The 12365-nt window shown below is 39.5% G+C and overlaps 2 protein-coding genes across 2 annotated transcripts in view; both read right to left on the minus strand.

Moving 5' to 3' along the window:
• Pcdhac2 (protocadherin alpha subfamily C, 2) overlaps nucleotides 1-12359 on the minus strand; it is a 40492-nt gene extending 28133 nt beyond the window's left edge. Inside the window, exons 1-2 of the mRNA XM_010613848.3 lie at nucleotides 9743-12359; nucleotides 1168-1226 (exon numbers count right to left, since the gene is read on the minus strand). Coding sequence (XP_010612150.1) covers nucleotides 1168-1226; nucleotides 9743-12292 — 2609 coding nt within the window. The 5' untranslated portion in view covers nucleotides 12293-12359. The remainder of the gene's footprint in view (nucleotides 1-1167; nucleotides 1227-9742) is intronic.
• Nucleotides 1162-12365, minus strand: part of LOC109117722 (protocadherin alpha-13) — a 78349-nt gene continuing 67145 nt past the window's right edge. Inside the window, 1 exon segment of the mRNA XM_033765574.1 lies at nucleotides 1162-1226. The gene's annotated coding sequence lies outside the window, so the exon portion shown is untranslated.

Raw genomic sequence — 12365 nt, forward strand, 5'->3', positions numbered from 1 at the left:
TTTCTCATGTCTAGTATCCTAGCATCTGCATGAGTGTTTCTGGTCTGAAATAATAACCTAGGTTCTAATATGATCTCACCAAACCAACTACTAATCTTCAACATTTCCCTTCCTCTATTGCTTCTGGTTCAGAAATAGCATCCAGTATAGTAATTTCTGCTCACTTGCAATGCTTTAAGGGGTGTTAATTTATTTAAATTTAATGAATTTTTAATGGGCTAACACTAATTTTTCATTAAGTCTGCATATACTCTATAAACTCTATATATTAATCTGGTTTTGGTGAAGATTCAAGTAATAAGTGCCCAGATATTTTGAGAGTTCAAGTCTGGAGTTTGTTTCTTCTTTAAATAAATCCTTTTTGTAGTATCAGTAATTAGTTTCTTGACACAGTCCCCATTTGGTTTCCAAAGACAGTCATAAATAATCTTTTATTTGATCATATGGCACAGATACAAGATCAGTTCTAAGAATAATGGTAGTTCATCAATTACTGTCAAGGAGACAAAGTAGAAAAAGAAAAATTATATTAAATTTGAGTCTTAGAGCCATGCTATTACTCTAGACTAATTTAAAATAAGCTAGATTTGGTCTCCAGATACTTAAAAAAGGCCATTCAGATAACTCATCTTTGAAGAGCCTATGCCATTGATGACAATAATATGACAAAAAGATAAGATAAGGAGCTTCTAATAGATGTGAACATGAACAAGAAAAACAATCAATCATTGTTCTTAATAAGATGTGACAGTGTGAGACAAAAATCCAAGATAAACATGTGTATATACATTATATAATGTCCATAAGCTTATTTATTAATTACAAACCTTAGGGGAGAGGATGAAGAAAGTTGGAATTATTTCCTTGTAAGAAATCTTAAAAATTTTAATTGACACATCTCTGTAGAAATTTTGATGAAAGAAAATACACAGAAACCTGTCCCTATAATTTTACAGGGGACTCTTTTCCAAACATTTGATAAACATTTGGCAGTTACCACTTCCAATTGTTTCAAGGAATAGTTATGAAGACAAAAAATAATTGCATTTGCCTGGCAGAGTATCTAAGGCTTCTCAGTTCCAACAGCTGATTCTGGCCTAGGGAGATTCCATTTATCTGAACCATACCCAGTTAAGTGAAGAAAGGAGGAGGGAAACATATACATACCTGTGCATGCCTGCTCTCAGGGAGGCAGAGTAACGCCAGTCAGGGTTGGGCTGTCGTGGCTGCAAAAATCACAAAGGGAGTTTTCTGTTAAAATGGCAAAACATTGTTCCCTGAGGGATGTTGTTAATTGATTAGTTGATCAGTTATTCCTTTAAATATTTTCAGGCATCTAAACAACAGCATTGAATCAGACATTTCATATGCAGCTTCAAGATGACTATCTATCATCTGTCTGTATTAGCTTGGGGAGAAAATTAAATTAAGCTCACACACACTGAATGCCATGGAAAACTGGATTTAGCAATAATGTGAGGGCCAGCTTTGGTTTGTCTTGACCAATGCAAATCTGTGTTCTTAAGGGAAGGGCAGTCTATCTTGAGGCAGAAAAAGCTTTGTTTGTTTTGTCCTCGAATGCCCCACTAAGGGCACATCCTCAATTCAGTATTCTAGCTAGAACAGACCACACAACTACACAAATTCTGCTGGCCTGGCTGGACTGCAATCTCCTCCTGGCTTTGCAGACTGCAGCATGTTTGACTCAGGATGGAAGTGCCCAGTCATAACACCAGCGACTGATAACAGCTTCCATTTACTGAAGAGGAGTACTAGAAAGAGGAAAATAAATCACTGAAGAGTTTGACCTTGTTTTGGTACCTAATCATTTTCATAAATTGTACTTGTTCCCCATGCTGTTCTGAGTGCTTTGCCTTCTTCCTCAATTACTATTCACCAAGCTCTAATTGCTTAAGAGGGAGTAGCTGAAAACTGATAAGACTCTGACTGTATATACCACCTGTATATTGGAAGATTTTTTTCTTTTGCTCCTTGTCTAAAAACTATCAAAGTGGAGGGGACAAAGAAGAAAATAGGGGCATCTAATACTTCTTTAGGGAGTTAGATGCTGGTTAGAAGCTATTCTGAATCACCCAGGATGAAAATTATATAATTATATCAATTAGCCCAAATTTTACTATGAAAGATTTGTGATAGATAATCCTCTAAATATAGTTTCAAGCAGAAATTAAAAAGGTCTTGTCACTGAATACTAAAGTCCAGGTGAGTGGAACAGAAGGGATGGAAATTGTATTTCGTATTTCCCTCTGAGTTATAATTATCATATTGGGTACACTCAAAGTCAAATGCCTCATAAACTACTTCAAAGTGCCAATAATTGTTGTTTCTACCATTCTTATAGTTCATTTAAGGGATATAATGGATTTAATAAATATTCTTTTTTTTTTTTTTGGTACCAGGGATTGAACTTGGGTCCTTGCACTTGCAAGGCAGGCTACTGAACCACTGAGCTAAATCTCCGGCCCTAAATATTCTTGTTTATAACACCGAGGAAGTAATCAGCATTCTAACTTTCCAAGAGATTTAGGGATGGTGAGATGGGTATCCAGAGACTGAGTCAAAGTCAAGCCTCAGAAAAAGTTACAACTCTGGGATATATTATCTCAAAGGTCCCTATATACTAACCACCCTCTCTAGTCTTCTTTCACTGTTAGTAGGGTATGAATATGCAAACTGTTCCATCCTTGTTTTCCAAATTCACAAAACCCTAGGGATGGTCCATACAAATAAACACAAAACCATCTACAGCCAAGTGAAAGGGGGATTCCCATTTTCTAATAGTGGTAATAGAGGCAACAAGAGATACAATTTGCAAATCATGTTATAAACCTGAATGACAAATACTTTTTAAAATCATTATCATCACCATACCCGCCTTTGACATCAGCAATACTAGTATTAGCTTGTCAGCTGAGAGAACGTTCCTTCAAGAAAGGATATCTGTTAAGAAAATATTACCAATTTCTCTATGATTAGGTAACTTGATCTTTGGAATGAAACCACCAACCTCATTTTTCTGAAAAGCACAGTTCTATCAGGACTGAACAGGAAACTCAGTTCATTATGTAATCTCACTTCTTAAATGACACACTTAATTTGTCATGCTGCTATTTTCTATAATAGTCCATCAGAACCAATATGCTTCTCAGAATTATTTACCAAAATCACAGTTATAAGATTTCATATGGCAGTAAGATCAGACAAGGAAAAGGAAAGGAAGAAGGTATTAATACATTTTAGGTAGCCATACAATACTACACAAGGAACTAAGTACTTCATAAATACTACTGCATTTATACTATTTCTTTCTTTGTCAGGCCATAAATTTTATGAAAGGAATGGTATCTCTTTTGCTTGTAAGACATACTTATTCACAGTTTAGCAGTGTTCTGGTATTTGGAAAATTTTTTAAATCTTTATTTATTTGTTTATTTTACAGAAAAGTTAATATATCTTTGTTTTAAAGACTTCACTTTTTTATATTTTTAACACAATCTTGCTACATAGTCCAGGCTAGTCTTAAAATCATTATGTAGCTCTTTTGCCAGAAACAAACTCACAAAGATTCTCTTAGCCTCCCAGAGCACTGGGATTACTTACAGTTGTGCACTACCTTGCCCAGCTCATACTCTTTTAAAGCAGTTCATGGAAAAATTGAAAGGAAGATACAAATAAGCATTTTAAATAAATGAACCATCTTGCAAGATTAACATAGTGAAATTACAAAAATGAAAATTCTGAGTTTTAGAAAGATTAAATTATTTGTAAGATTGGTAAATTTAGCTGAGAATCATGTTAAGGTCCAACATAAAAGTCCATGTTTTAAATAAATGTATACAGAATAACATTTTCCTTTTTTCTCTGTTTTACTTCTGAGTGTCATCATTATTTTATTCATTCATTTCTGTATTTTAAAACAATGCAAAATTAAGAGTAATCTATTATATGTATTGTATTATCCATATGTAGGTTTCATCCAGAACTTGATTAACTTGGAAAAATTCAGCCTGAAAGGTTGAGTACTGATACATCTGACAAGATGTATTTTAAGACCTTGGACTATGATTAGTTTTCTGATATTTGGATCATACATCTCAGAACTATGCTTAATTTCTATTGGCTAAGAATCCAGGTATATTCTTGTTGTTTCAAAGCTTATTCTGTTAGTAGATTAATAGCCACAAATCTCAAATATCGTAAAACTCAACTAGGCAATCCATATGGTTGATGTTGTCTTATTGAAGAAAAAGAGCCCACTTGTGTTTCTATTAAAATTATAACAAAGATTTAATTTATCCTGCAATGGGGTTATTTATGATTTGTACCATAGGATAGTTTAGCTACAGGATAGCTTGCTTGTTCTAAGATAGATTTAAAGTAAAATAGATTAAAAATATCCTATGTTATTTATAAACTCACAGGACTGCTCAGTGAAATAACATGCTATCTTCTTACCATGGAGATCCATATTAAAGCCATCAATAAATTGTTCTCTGAGACCAGACACTATAGGTAGTATCTCTTCTTTCTTCATAATAGGACTCTATTCAGAATGTACCCACTGCAGATTTTTCATAGTGATATTTTTGTGAACTTGGATATAAACCAGGTTAGATCAGAATTCTAAGATGTCTCCCAAGACTCCCACACCTGCTGTACATACCCTGCATAATCTGTACAGCTATGATTCTGATGAATCTTCTGCCATGATTATGTGATGTTTATTTACTCAGTTATCTTTAACAAAGGGAAATTATCCACGTGGGGCTAACCTAATCACATGAGTCCTTTAAATCTGAATCAGGGTCAGAAAGAGAAATCAGAGGATTCTAGTGAGCAAAGATTCTCAATTGCCAATCCTGAAGATGGAGAAGGACATAGGACAGGACCTGAAAGAAACGTGTAGGACTCTAGAGTGACCCTACTCCCTAGCCAACAGTAGGTTTAAAAAAAAACTGCCAACAATCTAAATGAATTGTAGAGTGGATTCTTCCCCTGAGCCTCCAAGATAGTATTCAATGCAGCTGACATGTTGACTTCAGGCTTATTAAAACTTGAACAGAGAGCTCAACTACATGGTGCAGGGACAGTAAGATACTAAATGAGTGGGGTTTTAACCAACAATAGGTGATAATTTGCAACAAAGCATGAGGAAAAGAATACACTTAAAGCAAAACAATATAACAACTCACAAGGAATGTAAACATTATGTGCTATACAAAATAATAAAAAGTCATTGCTATATTACAGACTGGTCTTCAAGTAAACCAAAATGAAAAGATGATAAATTTGAGGATTCTGAACACAATTATTTACAATTCTAATCCTCTGAACAGGAAAGCAAAATAAACAACTTTGGAACACACCTAATGGGTTCTAGGACAATAGAAAGTACTAGGTCTGCTTAATTCGGGATATACAGCGTGCTAGCAGAGCTGCTATTCTCATTCACAGTTACATTTCTCTGGAGCCTACAGTTCAGGCCCTGCAAGACCACAAGAGATTTCTATTCATCTGTGCAATGTCAGTTATTTCTTTGCATTTCTCAGGTTCAAATTCTTGAAAGAAAACGTTTGTATAGTTTTCAGGTTAGCAGATGAAACACTGCTAAGAAATCCTCTTAATTTTTGAAATTATAGTTCTAGGTTACACTAGTCAAAATATTATCCTATGAATCAATTAAATTTGCGTTCATATTAAATTATGCATGGAAACATTGTTTCAGGTAAAGTCCTGCAAAAGTCACAACGAAACCTGTAAAACTCCATTTAATTCAACTACACCCCTGGATTGGTGGAGATTTTTCCTCAAACATTTGAAAAATCTTTCTTACCTCTTAACGAGAGCAAAAAATGGTAGCCAAGCAAGGCAAATATCCAGAACTAACTCTGCTACTCAATCAAGCAGAGAGCATGCCAGTAGACAATGTATGATATGCCAGGCTGGGCCCCTGCAGAGTGTTCTGAGTGAGACCAGATGCCCAAGTGATGGCTCACTCCAGGGTCAGAGGAAAGGGTAGGCCAATGACATTCAAACCACAATAAATAGATTTTTCTGTTAGTCATGATATGTGCAAGATAAAGAGACAGAAGAGTTCTGTCACAGTTCCGTCTGGCTCTAAGCTTGTAGAAAGGGGAAGGAAATAATATGAAGAAATTATTACATTACAAAAATCAGAGAAAACAAAACTTTTTCCCCCATAAGAAGTCCTATAACCAATATGAAAAGAGCGAAACAAAACAGCCGTACTCTCTAAAAAGTAGCCCTTAGAGGATGAAACACTATAATGGAAACACTATACATACAATTTCTTGGCCTAGTTTGACTATAGTACAACTTTTATAAATTCATCATTATATCCCTTTACACTGAGTAGGAACTCTGTTCCAGGACAGATTCACGAGATAAAAAAGTCAGTCCTGGAAGAAAAAATGAATTAGGTGCCACTGGAAGAATGGTTAACACTTTTACTTTTAGGTCAGTACGTCCAGAATTGGGGTGAATATGCACAGACAGTAGCAGAAGTAACTGAGAACTCAGTGATCACAAATTACTTTAAAAAACGTTAAAGTGGATGCAAACTGACTTCATCTCTAGTGTTTTGTAATTCCCATATGCTGTGCCAAGAGGCCCCGCTAAGACGCAGTTGGACAAACCTGCCCAGAGTACTCAAAATGACTCATTAGCAACCACAGCATGAATGTACAGAATCTATCTTAAGATTCAGTTTCTTTTCATGGAGACTGAAGGGACTGCCAACTGCATTCAATATCAGGTTTTCAGAACTTCCAGAAAGAATTTTGCCCCATTGCCAAAGAGTTACTTTAAGATCCTTATGGCACAGCTGACCAATTAAAGAACTTTTTTGTAAAATTCACCAAAAGTGTGATATTAAATACTTATTTTTAAATAGCAACAAAAGTAATATTAGTTGAAGAATGGTAATAAAAGATCTTCATAGGCTTTGCTAATAGTAAAGCAAATAAACAAATAAAAATGTATTAGCTGGCACTAACATTTTACTAACTAATCCTCTCATTTGTTACCTGCTTCTATGCAAGAAATTAATACTATCCAAAAACAGTTAATTTATACTGCTAGGTGAGTTGCTGGGGGTCCCAATGTATGAATAGCTCATATAAAAATATAAACATTGGGACTTTTGTCTACTCCTACTTACTGAAAAAAACAGTCTTCTAAGTCAGTCAGACATGACTTAAAATACCACTAGCAATATGACTGTCAACCCTCTGAGGACTTATACCCTGCTATGTTAGATGTTGATCAGTGTTGTTTAATGCATGACCCAGAGGGAACAAAATCATACATACATATTGAAAAGCACAGAGCTTTTATAGTACAAATTCCTTCCTTTAGGAGGAATACTTCCTTTAGGAGTAAAAATTCCTCTACTTTTCCTCTCCAATTCCAATCCCGTTTTAATACATTGTAGGCCCATGGCATTGACTGTACCCTATAACTCTCTTGCCATCTGCATTAACTAGGTAAGGAAAGAGAAAGCCCAACATGGGAGATTAACATGTTGATCTACCAATGATGACTTTCAAAATTGAGTGATTTTTGTTCTCATGCTACAACACTGTGACTCACTCTCTCCCTACAACTATAATAATCTTAGGAGATGTACATCTTGGGGCTCTTCACTGAATTCCAAAATTAAATTCATTCACTCTCCTGGCAAAATCCCACAAGAGTGGGCATTTTTTTTTAAAACATAATTTCCTCCCTAAATTAAAGGTTTGTGTACCAAGGTACCTATTAACAAACAGGTCAGTGTAAGACAGAAATAGTGCATGCATCAAATTACCCGGAGATTTGAGTCTGGAGAGGGAGGGTAAGACTGTCACTGCTCTAAGCTTTCAACTCACAGCTGGTGGCAAAGCTGAGCCTTGCCAGCCTTGCTCTCTATGTCTCTTCACTACCTGCAGTCCATGGCAATCCCAAAGGGCTTCACAGGAATTTGTTAAGCAAACGTGTACAGTATCCTTACGTATAAGCCCTTTTACATGCTTTTGAGAGTTTTGATCTAAATAATTTTGGAAACTCTTTGATTTTAGACCTATTTTTCTTAATCTGCGATCTGCCTCCTGTGGCTATTCAGCATTGACTAACATCAGGCTCTTCTGATAAATGAATAAATCTATCTACAATGTCCATGAAAATTCTACTCTCAAGAATGAAAATTCTGTGCTTAGGTATTATTTTTCTCAAGGTTATCAAGAATTTATAATATGACAATACTTATGGGTATTATAAAAAGATAGTAATATGTCACTGAAAAGATATCACAAAAATATAGGACAGACAAATATAATTGTTAACTCAATTTGTGCTAGCTCTAAAAGTCCTAGCTACAAAGTAGCTGTTTAAAAAGACAGTTCTAGGGCTGGGGATTTAGATTAGTGGTTCCCCTGCCTGCTTTGCAAGCACAAAGTCCCAAGTTCAATCCTTGGTACCAACAACAAGAAAACCCAAAAAGACAGTTCTATTTATGGAACAAAATTTTGGCTTTTGAAATCTAAATTTAAAGTATCACAATGCAGATCTCTATTATTTCAAGCATACATACAGACAAACTACACAAACACACCTACATGTATATCCAATAGCTTTTCAATAATTTATGTACATTATTCATATAATGAACAATCTGGTCTTATGCCCACTTACTTTTCAAAACTACTACCCATATGAACATCTATCTTCAAGTACAATAAGCCATCCACTTTCTAAGCCTTTTGTAGCTAATGTAAACCAAATTTTAGAGCCACGAAATGAACATGTGCTTTGGAAGTATTGTCTCTTAATAAAAACATGAGGGGCTTATAAGTCTACATCTCATCAAAACCACACAAATCAGCAGGGAATCAAAAGATTACAGACTGAATCTAAGACAAATACAGGGACATCCTCTTAAAGTGAACTCAGGTAGTAAAAAACTGGCTAGGGGACAGTTCTTGTTTTCTTCTCCCAATTCTACCTTGTCCTGGTCTTTATATCTCCACATATCCCTAATATACTCATTCTAACATCACCTTTGCCAGATCACACAAATTTGTACTGTTTCTGCTTTACCGTCATTCACTTCCTCGGACAGCCCACTATAGAAGAGTGACCACTCTGACTGAAGGGTGAGGCCTACATTCTGTAGTGTTATCAACTCTGACATGAATTTCCAAAGGATCTTATCACATCAGTTCATTGCAATTACTGGAGATATTAACTTGATAAAGTGCAATGCAAAAAGTCTAAGATACAAACAGGGATAACATATAAAGGGCACCAGGATGTTTTTGAAAAAGCCAACAACCAAAAATAATTTCCCTGGAGATGACACAGCAGAGGCCTTTTCTCCTTGTGTTTCATTAGGTTACTTCCTACAACATAATCCTTATTCCCAGGCTTGTTCTATTTCTCTAAAAAGGTGTGCTTTAACATTAATTATTTAATGCTAATCATCACTTCTCAAACAATTTTATGGAGTAAATCCTCATACGTGTGAAAACTGGAAGTAAAACAGTTCTCCAGTGCTATTTTTCTACAGATGAAACAACAGATTATGACCAAATAGAAGGTACTATTAATACTCAGTTTATCAACTAACCCGTCACTTAATAATTCAGTAAAGCTAACTACATAATCTTGGGCGGCATGTGACAAATGTATATCTTTCTGGAAGACCCCTTGACCACTATCTCACCTCATTTTGAGAAACAGCCTCGTTTTTGAGAATGATCAGGTTCCCGGCACTCTGCCCACTTTGACCTGTGAGATGCCTGTTGTCAGCCACCGCTGCATGGGCTCCCCCAGGCCCTGGACCTGTCTGGGCCCCTGTGTTGTAAAACATGAAAGTATCACTCCCTGAGCCTGCTGTCAGACAGGCCTTGTAACAGTAGGTCTTGGTGAGGGAGCCGTTTCCTCGAACCTCAATGAAGTGAGGCTGCACTTTGAGGCCATGTGGTAACCTGGCATCAATATTGTTGTTGGCCTGTTTGTACAGTTCTGCAGGGCACCTCTCTCTCACTCCACAGAAGCCTCCACAGCATGCAGTGCCATATGCAGTGTAGCGGTAGCACTTGATGATACTCAAAACAACGATTGTCAAAAGAAATATAAAAGACACTGTGCTTAATGCTATTATCAGATAAAGTGTGATTTCAGAGTATGTCCGTGGGTTCTTAACATGTCTCTGAGTATCAGGGAGGATTTTAGAAACCCTGTCCACCACAGCTACTGTAATGGCCACAGAGGCCGAAAGTGGTGGCTCTCCATTGTCACAGACCACCACGGTCATATTGAAAGTGGTACCACTCTCATCTCCTATCTTCCTGGTAGTCCTAATTTCTCCTGTGTGCAGCTCTACTTTAAAGAGGTCCAAGTCAGAAGTCTGGGCTAGATGGTAAAAGAGCCAAGCATTTTGCCCAGAGTCTGAATCCATGGCTATGACTTTGGTGACCAGATAGCCAGCAGGGGCAGTTCGAGGTACCATCTCAATGGCTGCTGATGAGTTGGTTGAGGTAGGATACAGAATATGAGGGGCATGGTCATTCATGTCTACCACATACATGTTGGCGGTCACAGTGCTGCTCAGTGGTGGGGTCCCCTTGTCTTGGGCCTCCACAGTCACAAAGAACTCCCGAAACTTCTCATAATCAAAGGAGTTGACAGCATAAAGGCTGCCACTGGCACTGTTAATGGAGACATAGGAGGTGACTGGGAGCCCTTGAATCTCCCTCTCTAGGAGGGAGTAGGTCACCTCCGCATTCTCATTTTCATCTGGATCTATGGCTTGCACAGCGCAGAGCAACACCCCTGGCAAATTGTTCTCCTGGATGTAGATGGAATAGGAGTCCTTCAGAAAGCTTGGTGGGTTGTCATTGATGTCAGAGATCTTAACCTGCAGTGTTCGCTGAGATGTGAGCTGTGGTATTCCCCCATCAGTAGCTGTCACTGTGATGTTGTAGGCAGCCACCTGTTCACGGTCCAGCGGGCCACTCACCACCAGTGTGTAGGAGTTTCCATAGCCATTCAGCCGGAAGGGCAGTGTGGCCTCCAGACTCAGGCTCACTTTCCTGTTGGGACCCGAGTCTTGGTCATTGACACTCAGAAGGGCCACAACGGTGTTGGGTGAAGCATCCTCAGGCACTGGGCTATATAGGTCTGTGAGCACCACCTCTGGTGCATTGTCATTTACATCCACAATGTCCACCTGCACCTTGCAGTGACCTGCCATGGGCACTGGACCCCGGTCAGTCGCCTGCACGTAGATCTGGTAGGAAGAGGCCTCCTCATAATCCAGCTCCCCACTTACTCGCACTTCACCCGTATTGGAGTCTATGCTGAACAGCTGCCTCTCCCGGTCTGAAGTGTAGCTGCTCAAAGAGTACCCGAGCTCTCCATTGGAGCCCTCATCGGGGTCTGAGGCATTCAGCTTCACCACCAAGGTGCCTGGGGGCGCGTCCTCTCGCAACTGGACGCGATAAGTGGACTGGTCAAAGGCAGGAGAGTTGTCATTAGTGTCCAGGACACGCACAGAGATCTGAGCGGTGCCCGAGTGGGCTGGGCTGCCCCCGTCCACCGCTGTGAGAACCAGGTGATGCAAAGCCGCCTGCTCTCGGTCTAGGCCCTTGCGCAAGACCAGTTCCAGCACCTTACTGTTCTCCTGCAAGGGTTTAAAGTCCAGCTCGAAGTGCTCGCTGGGGCTGAGCTCGTAGGTCTGCACCGAGTTGGTGCCCACATCGGGGTCCTGCGCGCTCTCTATGTGAAAGCGCGCTCCAGGAGCCACCGATTCGCTTACCTGAAGCTGGTAGTCGGGCCGCGGGAAACGGGGTGAGTTGTCGTTGATGTCCAGGATCTCCACCTCCACGGCGCTCACAGCTACTGGGTTGTGCGCCAGCACTTCCAAGCTAAGTAGGCAGCGGGGTCGCTGCTCGCATAGAGCCTCGCGATCGATGCGCTCGTTGACGAAGAGCGCTCCGCTAGTCAGATCCAGCTCCAGGTAGCGAGGGCTGGGCGCACCCAGATGGTTGATACGCAGGCAGCCCGGCCCCAAGCGCCGCAGTTCCAGCCCCAGTGCTCTAGCCACGTTGCCAACGAGCGCGCCGGATGCCTGCTCCTCCGGTACCGAGTATCGTAACTGGGAGGCTGCTGGGCCTGGCAGTAGCAGGAAAGGCAGCAGCAGCAACCAGGGCAGGGGCCGCCGGAGTCTTGGGTGTTCTGTCGCCCAAAGTCTGCTGTCTGCCTCCTCCATAGCCGCCGGCCGCGGCGCAGACAGCCGGGCAGGGTCGGAGGCAGCAATTCACCAGCCGCTCTCCACGCCCGGG

Source organism: Fukomys damarensis, unplaced genomic scaffold (genome assembly GCF_012274545.1).
Source record: "Fukomys damarensis isolate Sample0158 unplaced genomic scaffold, DMR_v1.0_HiC HiC_scaffold_3, whole genome shotgun sequence".
In the NCBI taxonomy this organism is placed as follows: Eukaryota; Metazoa; Chordata; class Mammalia; order Rodentia; family Bathyergidae; genus Fukomys; species Fukomys damarensis.